The 16560-nt window shown below is 43.0% G+C and overlaps 1 protein-coding gene across 2 annotated transcripts in view; it reads left to right on the forward strand.

The window, feature by feature from the left end:
• JAG2 (jagged canonical Notch ligand 2) overlaps nt 1-16560 on the forward strand; it is an 88219-nt gene that overhangs the window by 46425 nt on the left and 25234 nt on the right. The window contains exons 6-11 of one of the 2 annotated variants that reach the window (XM_083517119.1): nt 8512-8642; nt 9495-9614; nt 10412-10525; nt 12369-12482; nt 13635-13748; nt 14195-14241. In XM_083517119.1, coding sequence (XP_083373245.1) covers nt 8512-8642; nt 9495-9614; nt 10412-10525; nt 12369-12482; nt 13635-13748; nt 14195-14241 — 640 coding nt within the window. The remainder of the gene's footprint in view (nt 1-8511; nt 8643-9494; nt 9615-10411; nt 10526-12368; nt 12483-13634; nt 13749-14194; nt 14242-16560) is intronic. The other variant, XM_083517120.1, reaches the window with a different exon arrangement.

Genomic DNA, 16560 nt, shown 5'->3' on the forward strand with positions numbered 1-16560 from the left:
CACTGTTGTCTAGCAGTTAGTCTGTTCTGGTTGGTAGTGATTCTTTAGGGTTACAGGTGGGTCTTTTGTGGTCCGACCAGAAGATGCCAAGGATAGAACATGGACTTTCTGTACTCAAAGTAGGTGCTCAGCTACTGAATTACAGCCTTGTACTAGCACCGTCTGTTGTCTTTGTCCATGGAGTTTTCTTGGCAGGGATACTGGAGTAGCTTGCCAGTTCCTACTCCAGGTGGATCACATTTGGTCAAAACTCTCCACTATGACCTGTCTGTCTTGGGTGGCCCTGCACGGCATAGCTCATAGCTTCTCTGAGTTATTCAAGCCCCTTCGCCATGACAAGGCAGCGCTGGAAGAAATATCAACAACCTCAGATATGCAGATGACACAACCTTGATGGCAGAAAGTGAGGAGGAATTAAAGAACCTTTTAATGAGGGTGAAAGAGGAGAGCACAAAATATGGTCTGAAGCTCAACATCAAAAAAAGTTAATGGCCACTGGTCCCATTACCTCCTGGCAAATAGAAGGGGAAGAAATGGAGGCAGTTAGAGATTTTACTTTATTGGGCTCCATGATCACTGCAGATGGTGACAGCAGTAACGAAATTAAAAGATGCCTGGTTCTTGGGAGAAAAGCAATGACAAACCTAGACAGCATCTTAAAAAGCAGATTCATCACCTTGCCGACAAAGGTCTGTATAGTTAAAGCTATGGTTTTCCCAGTAGTGATGTGTGGAAGTGAGAGCTGGACCATAAAGAAGGCTGATTACTGAAGAATTGATGCTTTGGAATTATGGTGCTGGAGGAGACTCTTGAGAGTCCCATGGGCTGCAAGAAAATCAAACCTATCCATTCTTTTGAGAGTCCCATGGGCTGCAAGAAAATCAAACCTATCCATTCTTAAGGAAATCAGCCCTGAGTGCTCACTGGAAGGACAGGTCCTGAAGCTGAGGCTCCAATACTTTGGCCACCTCATGAGAAGAGAAGACTCCCTGGAAAGACCCTGGTGTTGGGAAAGATGGAGGGCACAAGGAGAAGGGGACGACAGAGGACGAGATGGTTGGACAATGTTCTCGAAGCTACAAACATGAGTTTGACCAAACTGTGGGAGGCAGTGGAAGACAGGAGTGCCTGGCGTGCTCTGGTCCATGGGGTCACGAAGAGTCGGACACGACTAAACAACTAAATAACAACAACCAGCACCATAGTCTGCATGTCACTAAAGGCTTGTCCACACTTCTGCTTGTTCTGTGCTTTGTAGGCACAAGCCCAGGCGGTTTCCCCCTTGCCCTGTTCCTTTCCCAGGGAAAACCTACTCTTTAGTGCTAAATCGGAGCAAACGTCAATCCATAGGAAACAGGACAAGAGGAAATGTAGATAAGCCCTAACTCAATAGCAGTGGCGGTGATATGTTTTGAATTGGGTGTGTGTTTACCCCTTCCTATGATGCACTTGGCTTCTGAAATTAAGATATGCACACACATCTCCACTAGTCCTTTCCTGTCTTAAACGTTTTACCTAAATTTTCCAGTGCAAGCATATGTGTAGGAGTTTGCTTTCATTAGGCTGATGGCCATGGCAGTGCTTTAAAAAAAGATAATGTGCATCGCATGCAGTTGTGTACTTTACAGGTCCACCAGCGGTGTTGTGTATTTCGTAGTTTTTTCTTGTTTAGCCTCCATCCTATTGAATGCATTATGGCTCTTATTTTATGCTAGAGATGGGGACTCTGTGGCGCTCCAGATGTTGTTGGTCTCCAGCTGCCATTGAGATCCACCATCATGGCCAGTGGTCGGGGAAGATGGGAGTTGTAGCTCAGCCACATCTGGAGAGCTGTTTTATGCTGAAGTGGCTTCTCTTCAGAAATCCTTGGGTTCATTCTGCTTCTGAAATGTTTTGAATGGAACTCTGGTATATCCGTTCTGATCTTTGAATGGGGATGTTGAAGAATCCTGCTTAGTCAGAGCTCTTAAATGATTCCTAAGGGAATATTATGCAGAAAATCAACATATTATAAGTTAATTGTATGGTGAAGAAAGCTCTTGAATTCATGAATAGGTGGCTATGTTTCACACACACACACACACACACGCATGCACCAAAGTTCAATTGTTTTTTACAGCCGCTGGCAAAAAAAAGTTTGGGGCTTTTCAGAGGCAAAGGGGAATTTGTGTGACACTGTATTTGTGGTGCCTTGGTGATACAGACGCTACTCTTTTAATTCTTCATAATAAGGTTCGTAATAAATATTTTGCAGTAGCAGTTTTTATGTAGCCAATCACAGAACAGTCCTATTAATTCAGCAGTGAATTAAAGCTGCAGTAAGCTCAGACTCCCATTTTTCTTTCCCCTTTCTTAGTTTAAGTCATGATGAAGAACTGTTCTGTTCAGACATCCTCTTAATTTTCCGTGTGAACATTTTAATTTTTCAGCAGGTTCTGGGGATGTGTAGTAATTCCTGAACAATTTCACATACAGAAATGAAATTAAGCTCTTCCAGCTTCTATTCATGCTGAATATGACCATACTTCCTGTTAGGCAGGAAACCTTCAATTTATCCTTCCTTTATAGATGTGACAACTAATCAGCTTGCTGTACATAACCTTTTGACTTGTAAACACTGCGTTCCTTTGGTTAGGCAATCATTTTTACTGGTACAAGATTGTAATAGGAAGCTAAGTCTTTTCTTGCAGTAGGATCACGTGCAGTGGCAAAATTTGGTTAGCTACCAAGGGCCCATTGGTGCTGATGCCTTCTCTGGATTGGACCTTGCCTTTTCCATCCCCACTTCCAACTTTGGCTTTGTGAGTTGCCTGTGATTTTAAATTTCCCACAATTCCCACAAGCTGTGCTATGTTGGAGAACTGTGGGACCTTTAAAATTACAGGTGGCTCATGGGCTTCTGATTTTAGGAAGACAAGGCATCAGCCCTCTCAAAACCTGGAGCCCCCACCCCAGAATGTACTGTAGGATGCAAGCTCTGCAGGTGCTTATGTTCAAAACTAGCTGCTTCTTAAAAGTTGTGATATATATTATGCGCTTACTGCTTTCTTGGTTAGCGTATCAGCCACAGGGGCAGCAATATGTGTTTTTACCTCCTTTTGATAATCGAACTAGGTTGAGAAAATGCATTTTTGTGAAGCAGCAGCATGTCTGGATAACAAGAACCCTTATTTAGCCAAATGCTTTCTAAATTAAAGTAATGGCATTAAACTGAACCAGTTCTGATGTTACGAAGCTAAAAAACCAGGGAGATAGTTGTTTCCGCATCCCCCTCCTAATATATAAATTAGCATAGAAGTGGGCTGTTGTGGAATATTGTGGGATGCATGACAGTATACCGAATCTGCTGTAGTGGTGAAATAAACTGAAATATCCCACTTTAATTATATCCTATCTCTTAATTTTCAGCTGTATTAATGTGTATCTTTATCCGCATTTCAGTTACATATTTCAGTGCCTAACTTTCCATTATTTGAGTATGCAAATAATATTAGAGACGGTGGGCCGAGGCAGAGACAATAGCTTGGTCAAAGTTACTTAACTGAGATTATGGCTGACATGAAATTTGAATCAAAGACTCTCTGGCCCACGGGCATATTTGCATAGTGGCAATTACTTGTTTTTGATTCTGGAACATCATTGTGAGGAGTATCTTTGAAGGCATTGAGGACAGTGGGTGGATGGGGAGAGAAACACAAATTCCCATTTCCCCTAACGTCCTCTTGCATTATTTACAGATGTTTCCTTTCTGATGTGTGGGCAGAAAAAGAGTAGCAGGTGGGATTCTCCTGAACAGTTTTGAAATTCTCTGCACGTTGGCGCCAGACCAGCAGCGCAAACTTCCAACCCTTTTCCAATTTCACTTTATACCTTGTGAAGTGTCAAAAATCTGCAAGGTTAATAGATAAAAAGTGTGAAGGGTTTCTGGCATTTGCTTTGATAGAAAATTTAGATACTGACATACACGCTGACAAAAGGGTTGTATAAGGGGATAGGAAGGACAGCTCAAGATTGTGTCCATTACTCTCCCTCCTTTTTTTTATCTTCACAACAACCCTGTGAGATAGGCCAAGCTGGGAGTTTCTAGTTCAGACACCAAAATGGTGAAATTGCACTTATTTAGATTATTTTTGGCTTGTTATTTATCAGGGTTGGCAAACTTTTTTGGAAGGGGGTGTTTTGTGGTAAATATCAGGACTATGAAATCTTACAGTTAAAGCTAGAGGGGTTGCTTTTCTAGCTTTGTGCTTGTTTGTTTTTCTTTACATTCATGGCATCATATATTTGTGTTTCGTTCTTCCTCCCAGTAGCTCAGGGTCGCGTATATTACCATATTCTCCCCCTTTTTATCTTTGTAACTGTCCTGTGAGACAGACTAGGCTAAGTTAATACATGTACGTAAGCAGTTCTTGGTGGGGATTTGTGGAGGTCCCAATCCGCACACAGCCTAACTGGCCTAGGAAATCCTGTTGGCATCCCTGAAAACAATTGCCATAACTCATCTCCTGATGTTGCAGCATGCAAAAGTTGGTTTCTTTCGAATTCTGGTGTTCCTGACACTACTGCTCTTGCAAGGCCTGTAGCAACTCCAGGAAAATAGCTCCACATGCGCAATCACACTGTCACAAGGCGCCGGGGATTGTCTCACAGGCCAGGTGGAATGGGGTTCCTGGCTTATCTTGGTGGTTTGAGCCAAGAAGGTTAGGGACACTGGGGGAATATGGTGTTAAAAGAGCCTCTGCCTTACTCTTTGTTCGGAAGGGCAGCAATGGCAAGGACAAATGAATAGTGAGGGAGAGGCTGTTTTAGCACCCCATTCGCTCTGATCAAACGCCAAGGTTGCAGGTTTGGTCCCCGTATGGGACAGCTGCATATTCCCACATTGCAGGGGGTTGAACTTGGTGGTCCTCAGGGTCCTTTCCAACTCTACAATTCTTTCATCAAGGGAGGGAAGGTGCAAGGGGAAGAGACATTCCACCTAGGGCTAAAAAGGTAAATGTAAAGGACCCCTGACAGTTAAGTCCAGTTGTGAACAACTCTGGGGTTGCGGTGCTCATCTCACTATACTGGCTGAGGGAGCCAACGTTTGTCCGCAGACAGTTTTTCCGGGTCATGTAGCCAGCATGACTAAGCCACTTCTGGCGAACCAGAGCAGCGCACGGAAATGCCGTTTACCTTCCCGCCGGAGCGGTACCTATTTATCTACTTTCACTGGCGTGCTTTCAAACTACTAGGAGCTGGGACCAAGCAACGGGAGCTCACTCCGTTGCAGGGATTTGAACTGCCGACGTTCCAATCGGCAAGCCCTAGGCTCAGTGGTTTAAATTCTTGAAATGATACCCTAGGTCTTCAGTTCCTGGGCGTAGAAACCTCACAAGGCATATTTGCCTGGCTTCCCTCCCTCCATTCACTGTGCCAGTTCACCTTGCACATGAAGCCTTCAGCCTCAGCAGTCAAGAACATGCAGCTTCATTCTCCCCTTTCAGCAGTCTCTGTGGGAGGTTGCACTTTGGGAAAACCCGTGCTTTGTTGTTTAGGTTTATGAGGCACCCAATTATATGCCTGCCTGCCTCCCCCACCCACCCACATTTGAGGAAAACCTTCGCAAGGATCCCTTGCTGTTCTAGATTGTAGTCGCAAGGACGCATGCCGCGCTAATACAGCAGGAGCTTTTGTCGTTTAAGCACCTAGCAACCCCTGTTTACCAAAACTCTTTAATTATCCAAATGAACTCGCTGTCCCTTGAAACATGTTGATAGTGCAGCACAAAATCAACTAGATCTTTACAACTTGCATGGTAAGGGAGTAAGGAAAATGTGGATACCGTGTATAGTCACAGGCTTATTTATTTGGTTCCTGCAGAAATTCGGCAGTTAAACCATAAGCCTTTTCCATGTCCAGGTAGCTGGTTTGCATGTAGGTAAACAAAATGAATGTAAATGAACCTCTCTCTGGTTTGCTTTGTTCTACTGGGTCTTTAACTTTATACTGCCCCCGGGTAAGTTCCTGGTAACAATACCTGTTTCTTAGATGGAAAGACTGTTCCCCAAAGAAATGAGATTCCTCCACGACTCCTCCCACGTGGCTTCATAATGTTCCATTTGCCTTCCACGTTTCAAAGCCAACTGTGCTTTGTGGGATAGACCCATGCAGTATTTTCTCATTCCATTCATGCAATCACTCATGTAATCATTTCCAGTTTGGGGGGAGGGGGGAATGCTGTTGTTTACATATAGCCAAAGCAGCACTACCCCTGCACAAGAGGAGTGACATTGGCAGACTTGCAGGAGGAGGAGTGTTTGGAAATCTCAGGAGATGCACGAAAAAAACTTCAGGATGAAAAGAGGGTTTTTTTAAAAAAAAGCCAGAAAGAAAAACTTGAAGATACATGTTTTGGGGTGGTGGGAGGAAAAGGGAGCAAACGAGGCGAGAAGACTGGTCTTGAAAATCTCCTGCTCATAGCAAAAGTTGCATGTTAGCCAAGAGGCAGTGTGTTCATTGGGTCTTTCGGGGAGAGGGAGGCTAAAGCAGAAAGGGCAGTAGAACACGTGATAGGGAGAGGCAAGCATAGAAAAGAAAAAACCCTGTAAGATAAAGGAAGGAGGAAGGGAAGAACATGGCAGAAGCAAAAAGGAAAGGAATTAAATAGGAGCTACAGCAAGAAACAGAATGAAAGACAGAGCTGCGCCCCTGGCAGAAGCGTCCAGATTGCGCCCCCTAGCATGGACAAACTAGCTCTTCTTTCCTCCTCTCCTCCAACTCCCCCCCTCCACCCATTCAATGTACCCTCTATATAAAACCATTTCTTATGAGGCAATAATGGATATTTATATTTATGGACATATTTTTAGACAGTTTTGCGCTACCCCCCAACGCTTGCGCCCCTGGAGGTGGCCCACCTCTCCACTCCCCTAGCTACAGCCCTGGTGACAGGTGGGGGGAAGGGAAGGAAAGCTGGAGACAGAAATGAAAAGTTGCCTGCTTAGCAGCCATACACAACCTAAGCGGGCAGGAGCAAATCCTCATGGGACTCTCTGTGCCCCACATGTAGCTCCACAACTGCCCTCCATCATTTCATTCTTTCAAACGGCTCTTCATGGGCAGATCATTTCGTTGGAAGGGGTTCCATGTCACCTTCATTTTCTGTTTTGTGATTGAGTTATTGTTGTGCTCAAGCTCTTGTAGAGGGAGTCAATGGTTTTTTGACCAATAAGAAAAGCAAGCTGTAATGAACCAAGTATTCCCTAGACCGGCAGTGCTCAAAACTGGGCCAGGGACTGCTAGTGTGTCTGCTTGCTTTCAGATGCAGCCCATCCCCTCATCATTCAGTAGCTTTTGGATTAGACTGTCTAGCAGCAGCTCCAAGAGTAATGGTAATAATAAAATGGAAATAGAATGGAAATAGATGAAATGAAATAGAATGGAATAGAATAGAATAAAATGGAAATAGTGGGTAAGAGATGGGAGCTTCATAAGAGCAAGAATTGAATGTAAAAGGGACAGCAAATACCTGTTACCCTATGCCAGCCTCCCAAGCTTGCGGTTTTAGTGCAAAAGGAGAATGCGAGAAGAAATGAGAGGAGATGGGTAAAAATGCTTTGAGGAGCATGTGATGAGGAAGAAAAACATAAAGCAGAAAGCCTTCTCTATTCAGATTCATAAAATCAATACCTCCAGAACTAATAACTGTATATAGCTTGAGGAAAGCTGAACTACCTGCTACAAGAAAAATTCCAAAAGGGATTAAATAGAAAACAATGCCAGTAATTTCCAGTTGATTAAGCCAATCTCTGCTTCCATCTGCCTCCATTTTTTTTTTTTACTGCTCTGCCCTTGTACTCCTGTTTTGTGACTGGTTGGCCTAAGCCATTTTTAGGCCTCTCAAATGAGCCTTGGGGTTTGACTATCTTGTAACTTACTGTAAGTAAGCAGGGACGCTGCTCTAAGCTTAAAGAGCATTGTGAAGACAGATTAACTTTACAGTCCTATGCACATGTAAGCCTCATTGAAACTGATGGGATGTATTAAGCAATAAGTATGCTTGGAATTACAGCAAATCTGACACAGTCTATCGAAATTCTATTGAAATAAATGGAGTTTGAGCATCATAACGGCAACTTGGAGAGCTTTTCATTTTGGGCCATTTCTGGGTCTAAAAAATGAATCACACATCTTGGTACAAATAAGCTGCTCTTGGTTATGCCTAAAACAAATTCCGCCTTGTCAGTTGTTTCTGCTGCAGTGGAGCTATATTTCTTTTGTATATGGAAGTTCTGGGCAGAAGTCCTTTATTCACCTGGGAACTGCCAGGTTGTTTTTTTAATCCTTGTAGAGTATGGGCTAGCACATCATGAGATGCGCATTCTGACAGGGGAACACAATAATACTCCAGTATTCTGTTACATGTGGAACAATTAGCCTGCTTTAAATAATAAATGCAGTGCTCTGAATATGTGTATTATAGATAATTAAGCATCATGTTGCTAACATTTAACATGCACTTATGTCTAGGTGTAATTATGGTTGGGAAGGGCAGTTCTGCGATGCGTGTGTCCCCTACCCAGGCTGTGCTCATGGGAGTTGCAACGTCCCCTGGGAATGCAAATGTGAAACCAACTGGGGTGGTCTGCTCTGCAACAAAGGTACTGAACTTCCATTCATAGTTAAAATTTAAATCTCATTACTAACTAGTAACCTGATATCGATTGTTTTTGCCAAGCATGTGCTCACTACAGAGAGCATCTGTCTTCTAACTCTCTGGTGGCACTTGCCTATTGCATTTAAGCAAGCAGGCAGGTTTTGCAATTTGCAAGCTTGCCCTTGCATGCTTTGCATGTCATGCCATCCCTAACCATGGCTTAACATGAGCACGTGGGCTCCCAGAGAAGAAATGCATCGACTTTGCTCCTCCCCAGTTGTTTTGCTGCCACACCAACAGTGAACTAAACCATGATTTGGCTTACTGTGTCATCCAGGCCCAGCTATGCAGTTTAGCTTTCTCCAGACAAGCCACAAACTCTAACCAAGGTTGTCCCTATGGTTTACAGCTTGTGGATTGTCCAGAAAGCTAAACCACAAGCCAGAGTCAGGACAACATGCTAAGCCCAAACCATGGCTTAGTTCAGTGTAGCACAGCACCAAAACAGCCAGGAAGGAGCAAAGCGGCTGTGATGTCCTCTTCTGGATCCTTCAGGCTCACCCTAAGCCATGGTTTGATTTAGTGTGATGTGCAAACCAGGCCAGTGTGAGTGTAATGCATTTATTCCTAAGAGATTTGCTTTATCTTGTCTTTACATCACAGATGTTGGTTGAGATGGCAATATACCCAGTGACTGATACGAAGTCAAAATGAATTAAAGGGGGAAAGTGGGCAGAGGTGTGTGGGTGTTAAAGATACTCTGCCTGCCTCTACCCTTCTCTTGAAAGATCTCCACGTAGTAGTTCTGCATCTTCTTGTGTCAAATAACTCGACTCCACCTTCACCCTCTATCTAGATTTAAACTACTGCGGAAATCATCACCCATGTGTGAATGGTGGAACCTGCATGAATACGGAACCAGACGAATACAGCTGTGCTTGCCAAGATGGTTACTCTGGAAAGAACTGTGAAATTGGTACTGACAAACAATTGCATGTCTTCTTGTTGTTGTTGTTCAACTTTCTACGATGACAAGAATGTTCCTCCATATACCTTTCATGATTAAATGAAACATAGCTGTTGGTGATTTTGTCATTATTTGTCACCCTTGATGACTAATCTAAAATCAGTTTTGTTCAGATGGCTAAATACCAAACCTGTGTGCAGATTGATAAGACTTTGGGCCCCTTTAGATATGAACAAGCCTTGAGGCGCTTTGTTCCCTCCTCTTGTTCCTCTCCCCAATCCCCAGTGCTTGTTTGAAGCAAACCACAGTTTGTTGTTTCATATGGATAGGCAAAGTAGGGTCAGAAGTAGGGAATCACTACCCATGAGTGAGGAGAGCCTAGGAGTGCATGCAGTGGCATAGCGTGGGTTGTCAGCACCCGGGGCAAGGCAAGTAATTTGCGCTCCCTAACCCGTGGATTTGCGCCCCCTAACCCTAACCCCCAGATGTTGCGCCCGGTGCAGCTGGCCCCCCCTGCGCACCCCACGCTACGCCACTGAGTGCATGCGCCAAAAGCTTCTGCTTATGCCAAACCAGGATTAGGAATCTGAGTAAGCCCTATGTGTTGCCTAAGGAAGTTCTAGTTCAAGTGCAGAAGCAGACAAATTTCAGAGTCTGTAAAAGTATTCCAGATAGAGCTTCCAGTAAACTTGGGAAGATGGCAAAAGGCTCTTGTGAAGGAAGGACAAGGCCTTTGTTACATACTTGGAAATAAAAGTGTTTAAACCTGGATTTGGGTACTGAGGATAATTTTCTTTTCTTATTAGCTGAGCATGCTTGTGTATCAAATCCCTGTGCTAATGGTGGAGTTTGCCACGAAATTTCATCAGGCTTCAAATGCCAGTGCCCAGCAGGCTGGAGTGGACCAACGTGTGCTATTGGTAGGTACAGCTTGGTTTCAGATGTATTATGACTTGTATGTGCACATGAAACAAACTGATTAGGTGCTTGTAACTATAGCAAATGAATGTTCATTGAGTGAACTGAAATCGCACTTCCACTTTGATACAATAATGGGATTGTCACTTAGCTAATAAAATCTTAGTTGTATGATTTTGTCAGTCGATGGATCAAATCTGCATAATAAAGCCACACATCTGGAGAACAGCTCCTACATCTTTAGTCACGCGTGCATGTATGTATCACAGGCGGCACCATCTTAGAAATCGCATTGGTTCTATCATATGTGAGAAGGGCAGAGGCTACTTAAGTTGTCGACTGCCATTGTAGTTTTAAGAATTTTTTGTGGTCGTTCAGTTATTAATCCCTTTCTTGGTCAGTCAGAAGCTTAATTGGTTGATGTAGCAGATTAATAGTTAATCGAGCATTGCACAGCACCTAATGAGTGCAAGTGCTTAAGAGCTAACATGCTTATAATCAAAAAGTTCCTGGCAAAGTAACTTTCAGTTCAAGTGTTATCTGGGGGCTGTTATCCTTTTCCTTGTGGCCTCTGCAGCACCACATTTAGGATTACACATGTATAGGATCAAAACAACAGAACTCTCTTGAAAGTTGAGGCAAAAAGCAAACTCTTTGATTTCTTCATGCAGCAGCACATTTGCTAGGAGGTGCTGGAGGAGAGTGGTATATTTTTGGAGGTGGTGGGTAGCAAAATAATCAGTAGTGGCGAGTTGTGTTTTTCTGTTTCTGCTGAGGGCTTGCATCACTATTCCTTGATGTAATACTTTGCCCTCAAAGGCATATGGTGAGGAATTACTGATGAGAAGGATCAAACCTTCTTTCAGCAAGGGTTCTGTAATAAATTTTGTTGCTGCCATGAGCATGGTGGGTATCCCAAATGTGACTCCTGGAAGGATAGAAGTGACAGGAACGCAGTTACGTTCTTAGCTTTTTCACAGAATCAGGGAACACCCTGTTTCTAAACCGGGCAAGAACTGCATCACTTTGGTGTTTAACCACTACACAAACAAGGTGCTATAACCAGGTTAGCAACTCCATTTGTTCAGTTCCAGTGGAAGCATCCAATGGCAAGAGTGCCAAGCATCTTGTGTTGTGCTGTTGTGTACTCTCAGGCTTCTTCATCTTGCAGAGTTTGCTAAAAACTTTTTTATCATTTATAGCCAGCGTGACAATAGATGTTGAATTAAATAGTGAACAAACTTAGGGGCAAACGGAGGGTGTATTACGGGGTGTCCAAACTTTTTTCAAAGAGGGCCATATTTGATGAAGTGAACATGCGTGAGGGCCAACCAAAGTTCTTGACCTTTTTTTTAAGGATTGAAGTTGTTCAGCTTTTTATTGGATTTTAATTTTACCCCAGGAAATAAACTGCCACAGGGACCGGATTAAAATGACTGGTGGGCCGAATTAGGCCCCAGAATGGACTTTGGACATGCTTTGATTAATACCACAAATTGTAAAGATATGTTTACACTTAAGCAAATGGTTAGTGAATGAGGGCTGGTTGCCTTTCTTTTTAAAAAAAGAATCGGGATTGTTCTTAGAGTTCTCACGCTTAATATCGTGGAAGGTTTAAAATGTGTCTGTTTATGAGTTACACTGCAGTGGAACTGCTTTAGGATCTTAAAGAGGTCTGATTATTTCCTGATGGGGAGCACTTGAGCATAAACACATCAGAGCTTGGTGATTTCCAAACTGTCCATGAGATTTGATAGCCTTTTCCTAAAGAGTTATGGTTATGCCCATTTATCTGCATCGAAAACAACATGTATGGTTGTCTCAGACCATTCTTTTCCTCCCCAGATATTGATGAGTGTGCCTCTAACCCATGTGCTAGTGGTGGAACTTGTGTTGATCGCATTAATGGGTTTGAATGCATATGTCCACAGCAGTGGATTGGGGCAACCTGCCAGCTTGGTAAGTCAAGACTGTAAGCTATCTTTAAAATTAGTCACGTTCATTATTGTAAGTATATTGTTGTCATTTTGTGCAAATGGTTCCTTTGATGTTTTAGCTGCTTCTGAGTCATTTTGTATAAATGCTTCCTTTGATGTTTTAGCTACGTCTGAGTTAATCTTGTGAGAATCAGAATGTGTGATGCTTTTAAATGCCTCTTGAGTGCAGGAACAGGCAATGTTGCATTCTGAAAAGCATCCTTCCCTCACTTGCTGCAAACTTGAGCAACATTGTCTTCAGCATGATAATAGTGGTGGACTTAACTCCTAGGGTGGCTAAAATTAGGGCATGCTTGCACTGTTAAGCTACTACACTTGGCTCCTGTTGCCTCGGGGTGTGTGCTTATCGACTGCTCCCTTATTCCTGCACGTTGCTTGACCCAAAATATTTTTTCCTGTACTACATGCATGCCTCAGGGCTATGCAGAAGAATTTAAGTAGTCTCTGAAGATGAGTGGGCAGGCTAGACCTGTCCGTCACTCCTTGGGCTCAGTCCACCCCTTGGGCGCAGTCCACCATTAAGCACTCCCCCAACCTGGATTGTATTGTGCCCAAGACCCATCAAACCACGAGGGAAGTCACAGGAAATGGGCAAGGACAGCAGGGGGACAAGTCAATGGCTGCACAAGTAGAGGCTGCTGGGCCCTCGTGGTAACCAACATGGCAGATTTCCAGTTTCATTCTTCCAATCTGCTGCATTTCCTGCCACTTCTATAAATTCCTAGGCATTGTCTACAAATTCCTAGGCATTGTCGATGCTGGATATCATTTACATATTCTCCACACCTGGAAAAACTCCTACGGTAGCCGTCATTGCTCACAGTTCCCCAAACTAGTATTTATTATACTTTTGCTCAAAGACTTGGGGAGCTGGCCTGTTCAGATAATCTCTCTTAGCTGCATAACTGGAGTTTAATAGAACCACAAAAATCTGAAGCTTATAACCATTGGTGCTTGCTTTATAGGGAAAATTATGCAGCATGCATGTTGAAAATATCAGCAAACATGTCACTGTGACATGTAGCTGATATTTTGGAGGCTCTGCTTTGGTGCAAGGGCAGTCTATTTCTGGGTTTGTTCTTCACTCCCTGCTTTTCTTTCTCTTCTTTCACAGATGCTAATGAGTGTGAAGGGAAACCCTGTCTTAATGCTCATTCTTGCAAAAATCTTATTGGTGGATATTACTGTGACTGCATTCCAGGATGGAAAGGAGTAAATTGTCACATCAGTCAGTATTTAATCTTGCGTATATATATATCTGACCCTAAAATAGCTTTTATTTATAGAATAGATCAAAATCTTCCTAATTCCTAATTTAAGACATCTTTAGAAATGATAAAGATATCTTTAAAGCCTTTCAAAGAACCATGTATGGTGACTCCCTTAGCAGATGTTTCCTTGCATCTAAAGCCTTAACGTTTGAGTTGTGGAATGAACTAACTTGGGGAATAGCTTCAGTATTCTGGTCTTGGGAAGACTAACTTGACGTTTTTGCTTGAATATTGCCTGGTATTCAAACCTTCATCACCCATACAGCTTGTATTTCCTTGCCTCTGGAAGACTTCAGATTGCTTATTAAGAAAGAACAGACGTTGCTAACTCATCTTCAGTCTATTCGTTGCAATTGAGTTCCGGTCTTTTTTATTTTTAATCTCATTTGTATTTTATCCCTAGATATTAATGATTGTCATGGGCAGTGTCAAAATGGAGGAACTTGTAAGGTAAGATTAAATGCATTTGTTTTGTTTTCTTGTTTTGAGGTGCTCTGGAGCTCCTTAAAATTCAACCTATGGCCCAGTTCACATGTTAACGCTAATCCAGGCTTCCTCAACTTCGGCCCTCCAGATGTTTTTGGCTTACAACTCCCATGATCACTAGCTAGCAGGACCCAGTGGTCAGGGAAGATGGGAATTGTAGTCTCAAAACATCTGGAGGGCCAAGGTTGAGGAAGCATGCGCTAAGCCATATGAAGGTTTAGTTATATGCTGGAAGTCGATCAAAGTGACTGGGGCAACCAAGTCAGATGGGTGGGGTGCAAATAATAAAAATATTACTATTATTACTACTGTGAATGAGCAGGTGTGCTGGCTCCTGGAAAGAAAATTGCAACATCTTTGCTTCTCCAATTCTGCTGCTGTGCTGAGTGAAGCCATGGTTTGGTCTGAAGTGTTGCTTTAACCCAGATTCCTGGTTTCACTCCCCCAGACAAACCACAAGCTATAACCAAGGTTTATCCTATGGGCTTACAGTTCATGGTTTGCATGAGAGATTTAAGCCATGAGCCTGGGTTCACACTAAGACAGGCATGGCCAAACTTGGCCCTCCAGCTGTTTTGGGACTACAACTCCCATCATCCCTAGCTATCAGGACCAGTGGTCAGGGATAATGGGAACTGTAGTCCCAAAACAGCTGGAGGGCCAAGTTTGGCCATGCCTGCACTAAGACAACCCATAGTTTCACTCAGTGCAGCAGCAGAACAACTGGAGGAGGAGCTAAGTGACCATGATCTCCCCTCTGGAAGCCCACACGTTGGCTCATCTTTGCCAAGCCATGGTTTAGCTTAGCTCCGCATCTGAATGAGGCAGAGCAGGTAACACTGGTTGTCAGACTTGGAACTGCCCCTCACCCTCCAGGGGTTGTTTCCCTGTAATTCCCCACTCTCCTCTTCTCCCCACTTAACAGCTCCTCAGGAACAGTTTGAGTGTTTGGGAGGTCTGCAATATATTTGAGCTGTTTTTCTTCTGGCAGCATTTAGCCTTGCATTGATTATCACAATATATTTTAAGTTGCTTGTGCATTGCTAGTTTAAAGAGTAAATCAAGCCAGCCTACACAAAACCATATTTGAGGGCAGTGACGTGGGTTTTCTGGAAAATTTGGATAATTTGCATGAGAATTTTTTCAGATGCCAAGCTTGTTTTATATCATAATTTGCGGTTAGCATCCATTCGTTGTTGCTAAAGAACTTGCAAAATGAGGAAAAAATCCATCCCACGTTACTGAGGAGGACCTTGTATCATGCTGCTTGTTGTTCTTCACATCCCATACACGCATCTTTCTTTTTTGGGAAGTTGGAAATTATGCTGATGAAGGGATAAAAGCCACAAACAATCTAATGGGATACGATGTAGCCAACCTGAGTGCTTTTGAAGCACAATTGATTTCAGTAGGAGCAATTCATATCCCTTCCATTGAAATCAAACGGACAAATGTCTAAATTTGGTGGGTTGTACCTGAGTAGTTGTTGAACCATATGTGCCTACTATTTTGGTGCAGGCTTGTTTCTTTCAAGAGCAGTTGGGTAGAACTCTGTCCACACTCACCCCTTCCCTTTCTGTTAAAAAAAAAAAAGACTGTTGACTTTATGGTACTAAGATTAGGTAGGAATGCTGCTGTTAAATGATTCTTAGAATAATCATGAACATTTGAAGTACGGTCCACATGTTAGCATTTTGAATGGCAAACGGGAAGAACTGTTCCTCTGAAACGTTCATAGGATGGCTTTGGAGCCAACTGATTAAGTTAGTAGTACTAGGTGGCATTTGTCCAAGAATTCTAAAAATTCAAACATGAAACTGCTGAGCTACTTACTCTGGTATGTTTCTCTGTGTCATCAGTCTCTGTACTACAGGGTTGGAAAGCAACTTTCTTTCTTTCTTTTAAAAAGGTTCTAGGAATTTATCCTGGAATAGTAAACATGATTTTAAAACTTAGCTTTTTCACTTTTAACCAGAATAGCTGTGCTAGGGGGTTTAAAAGTGAGCATAGGTTTGGTAAAAGAAAACACCTTATGTGATTTGCATGGATAACCAATTTGGATATGTAATGAATGTAGCCATTTCATAGGTGCAGCTTTTTGGATGCACTGCAAGCTGCCTTCTCCTGAGAACATAGTTATAAAAAATGAAAGCTAGCAGCGGCTCATCAGTTTGTTAAAAGGCAAGAGGTAGAATGTAGGCCTATAAACAGTCACTTTTCACAGTGTGGAGATGTGAACATCCAGCAGGCTCAAAGGAAGCAGGTAGCCCCCATAGGTCTAGA

This window comes from Podarcis liolepis (genome assembly GCF_965112155.1).
Source record: "Podarcis liolepis genome assembly, chromosome: 1".
In the NCBI taxonomy this organism is placed as follows: Eukaryota; Metazoa; Chordata; class Lepidosauria; order Squamata; family Lacertidae; genus Podarcis; species Podarcis liolepis.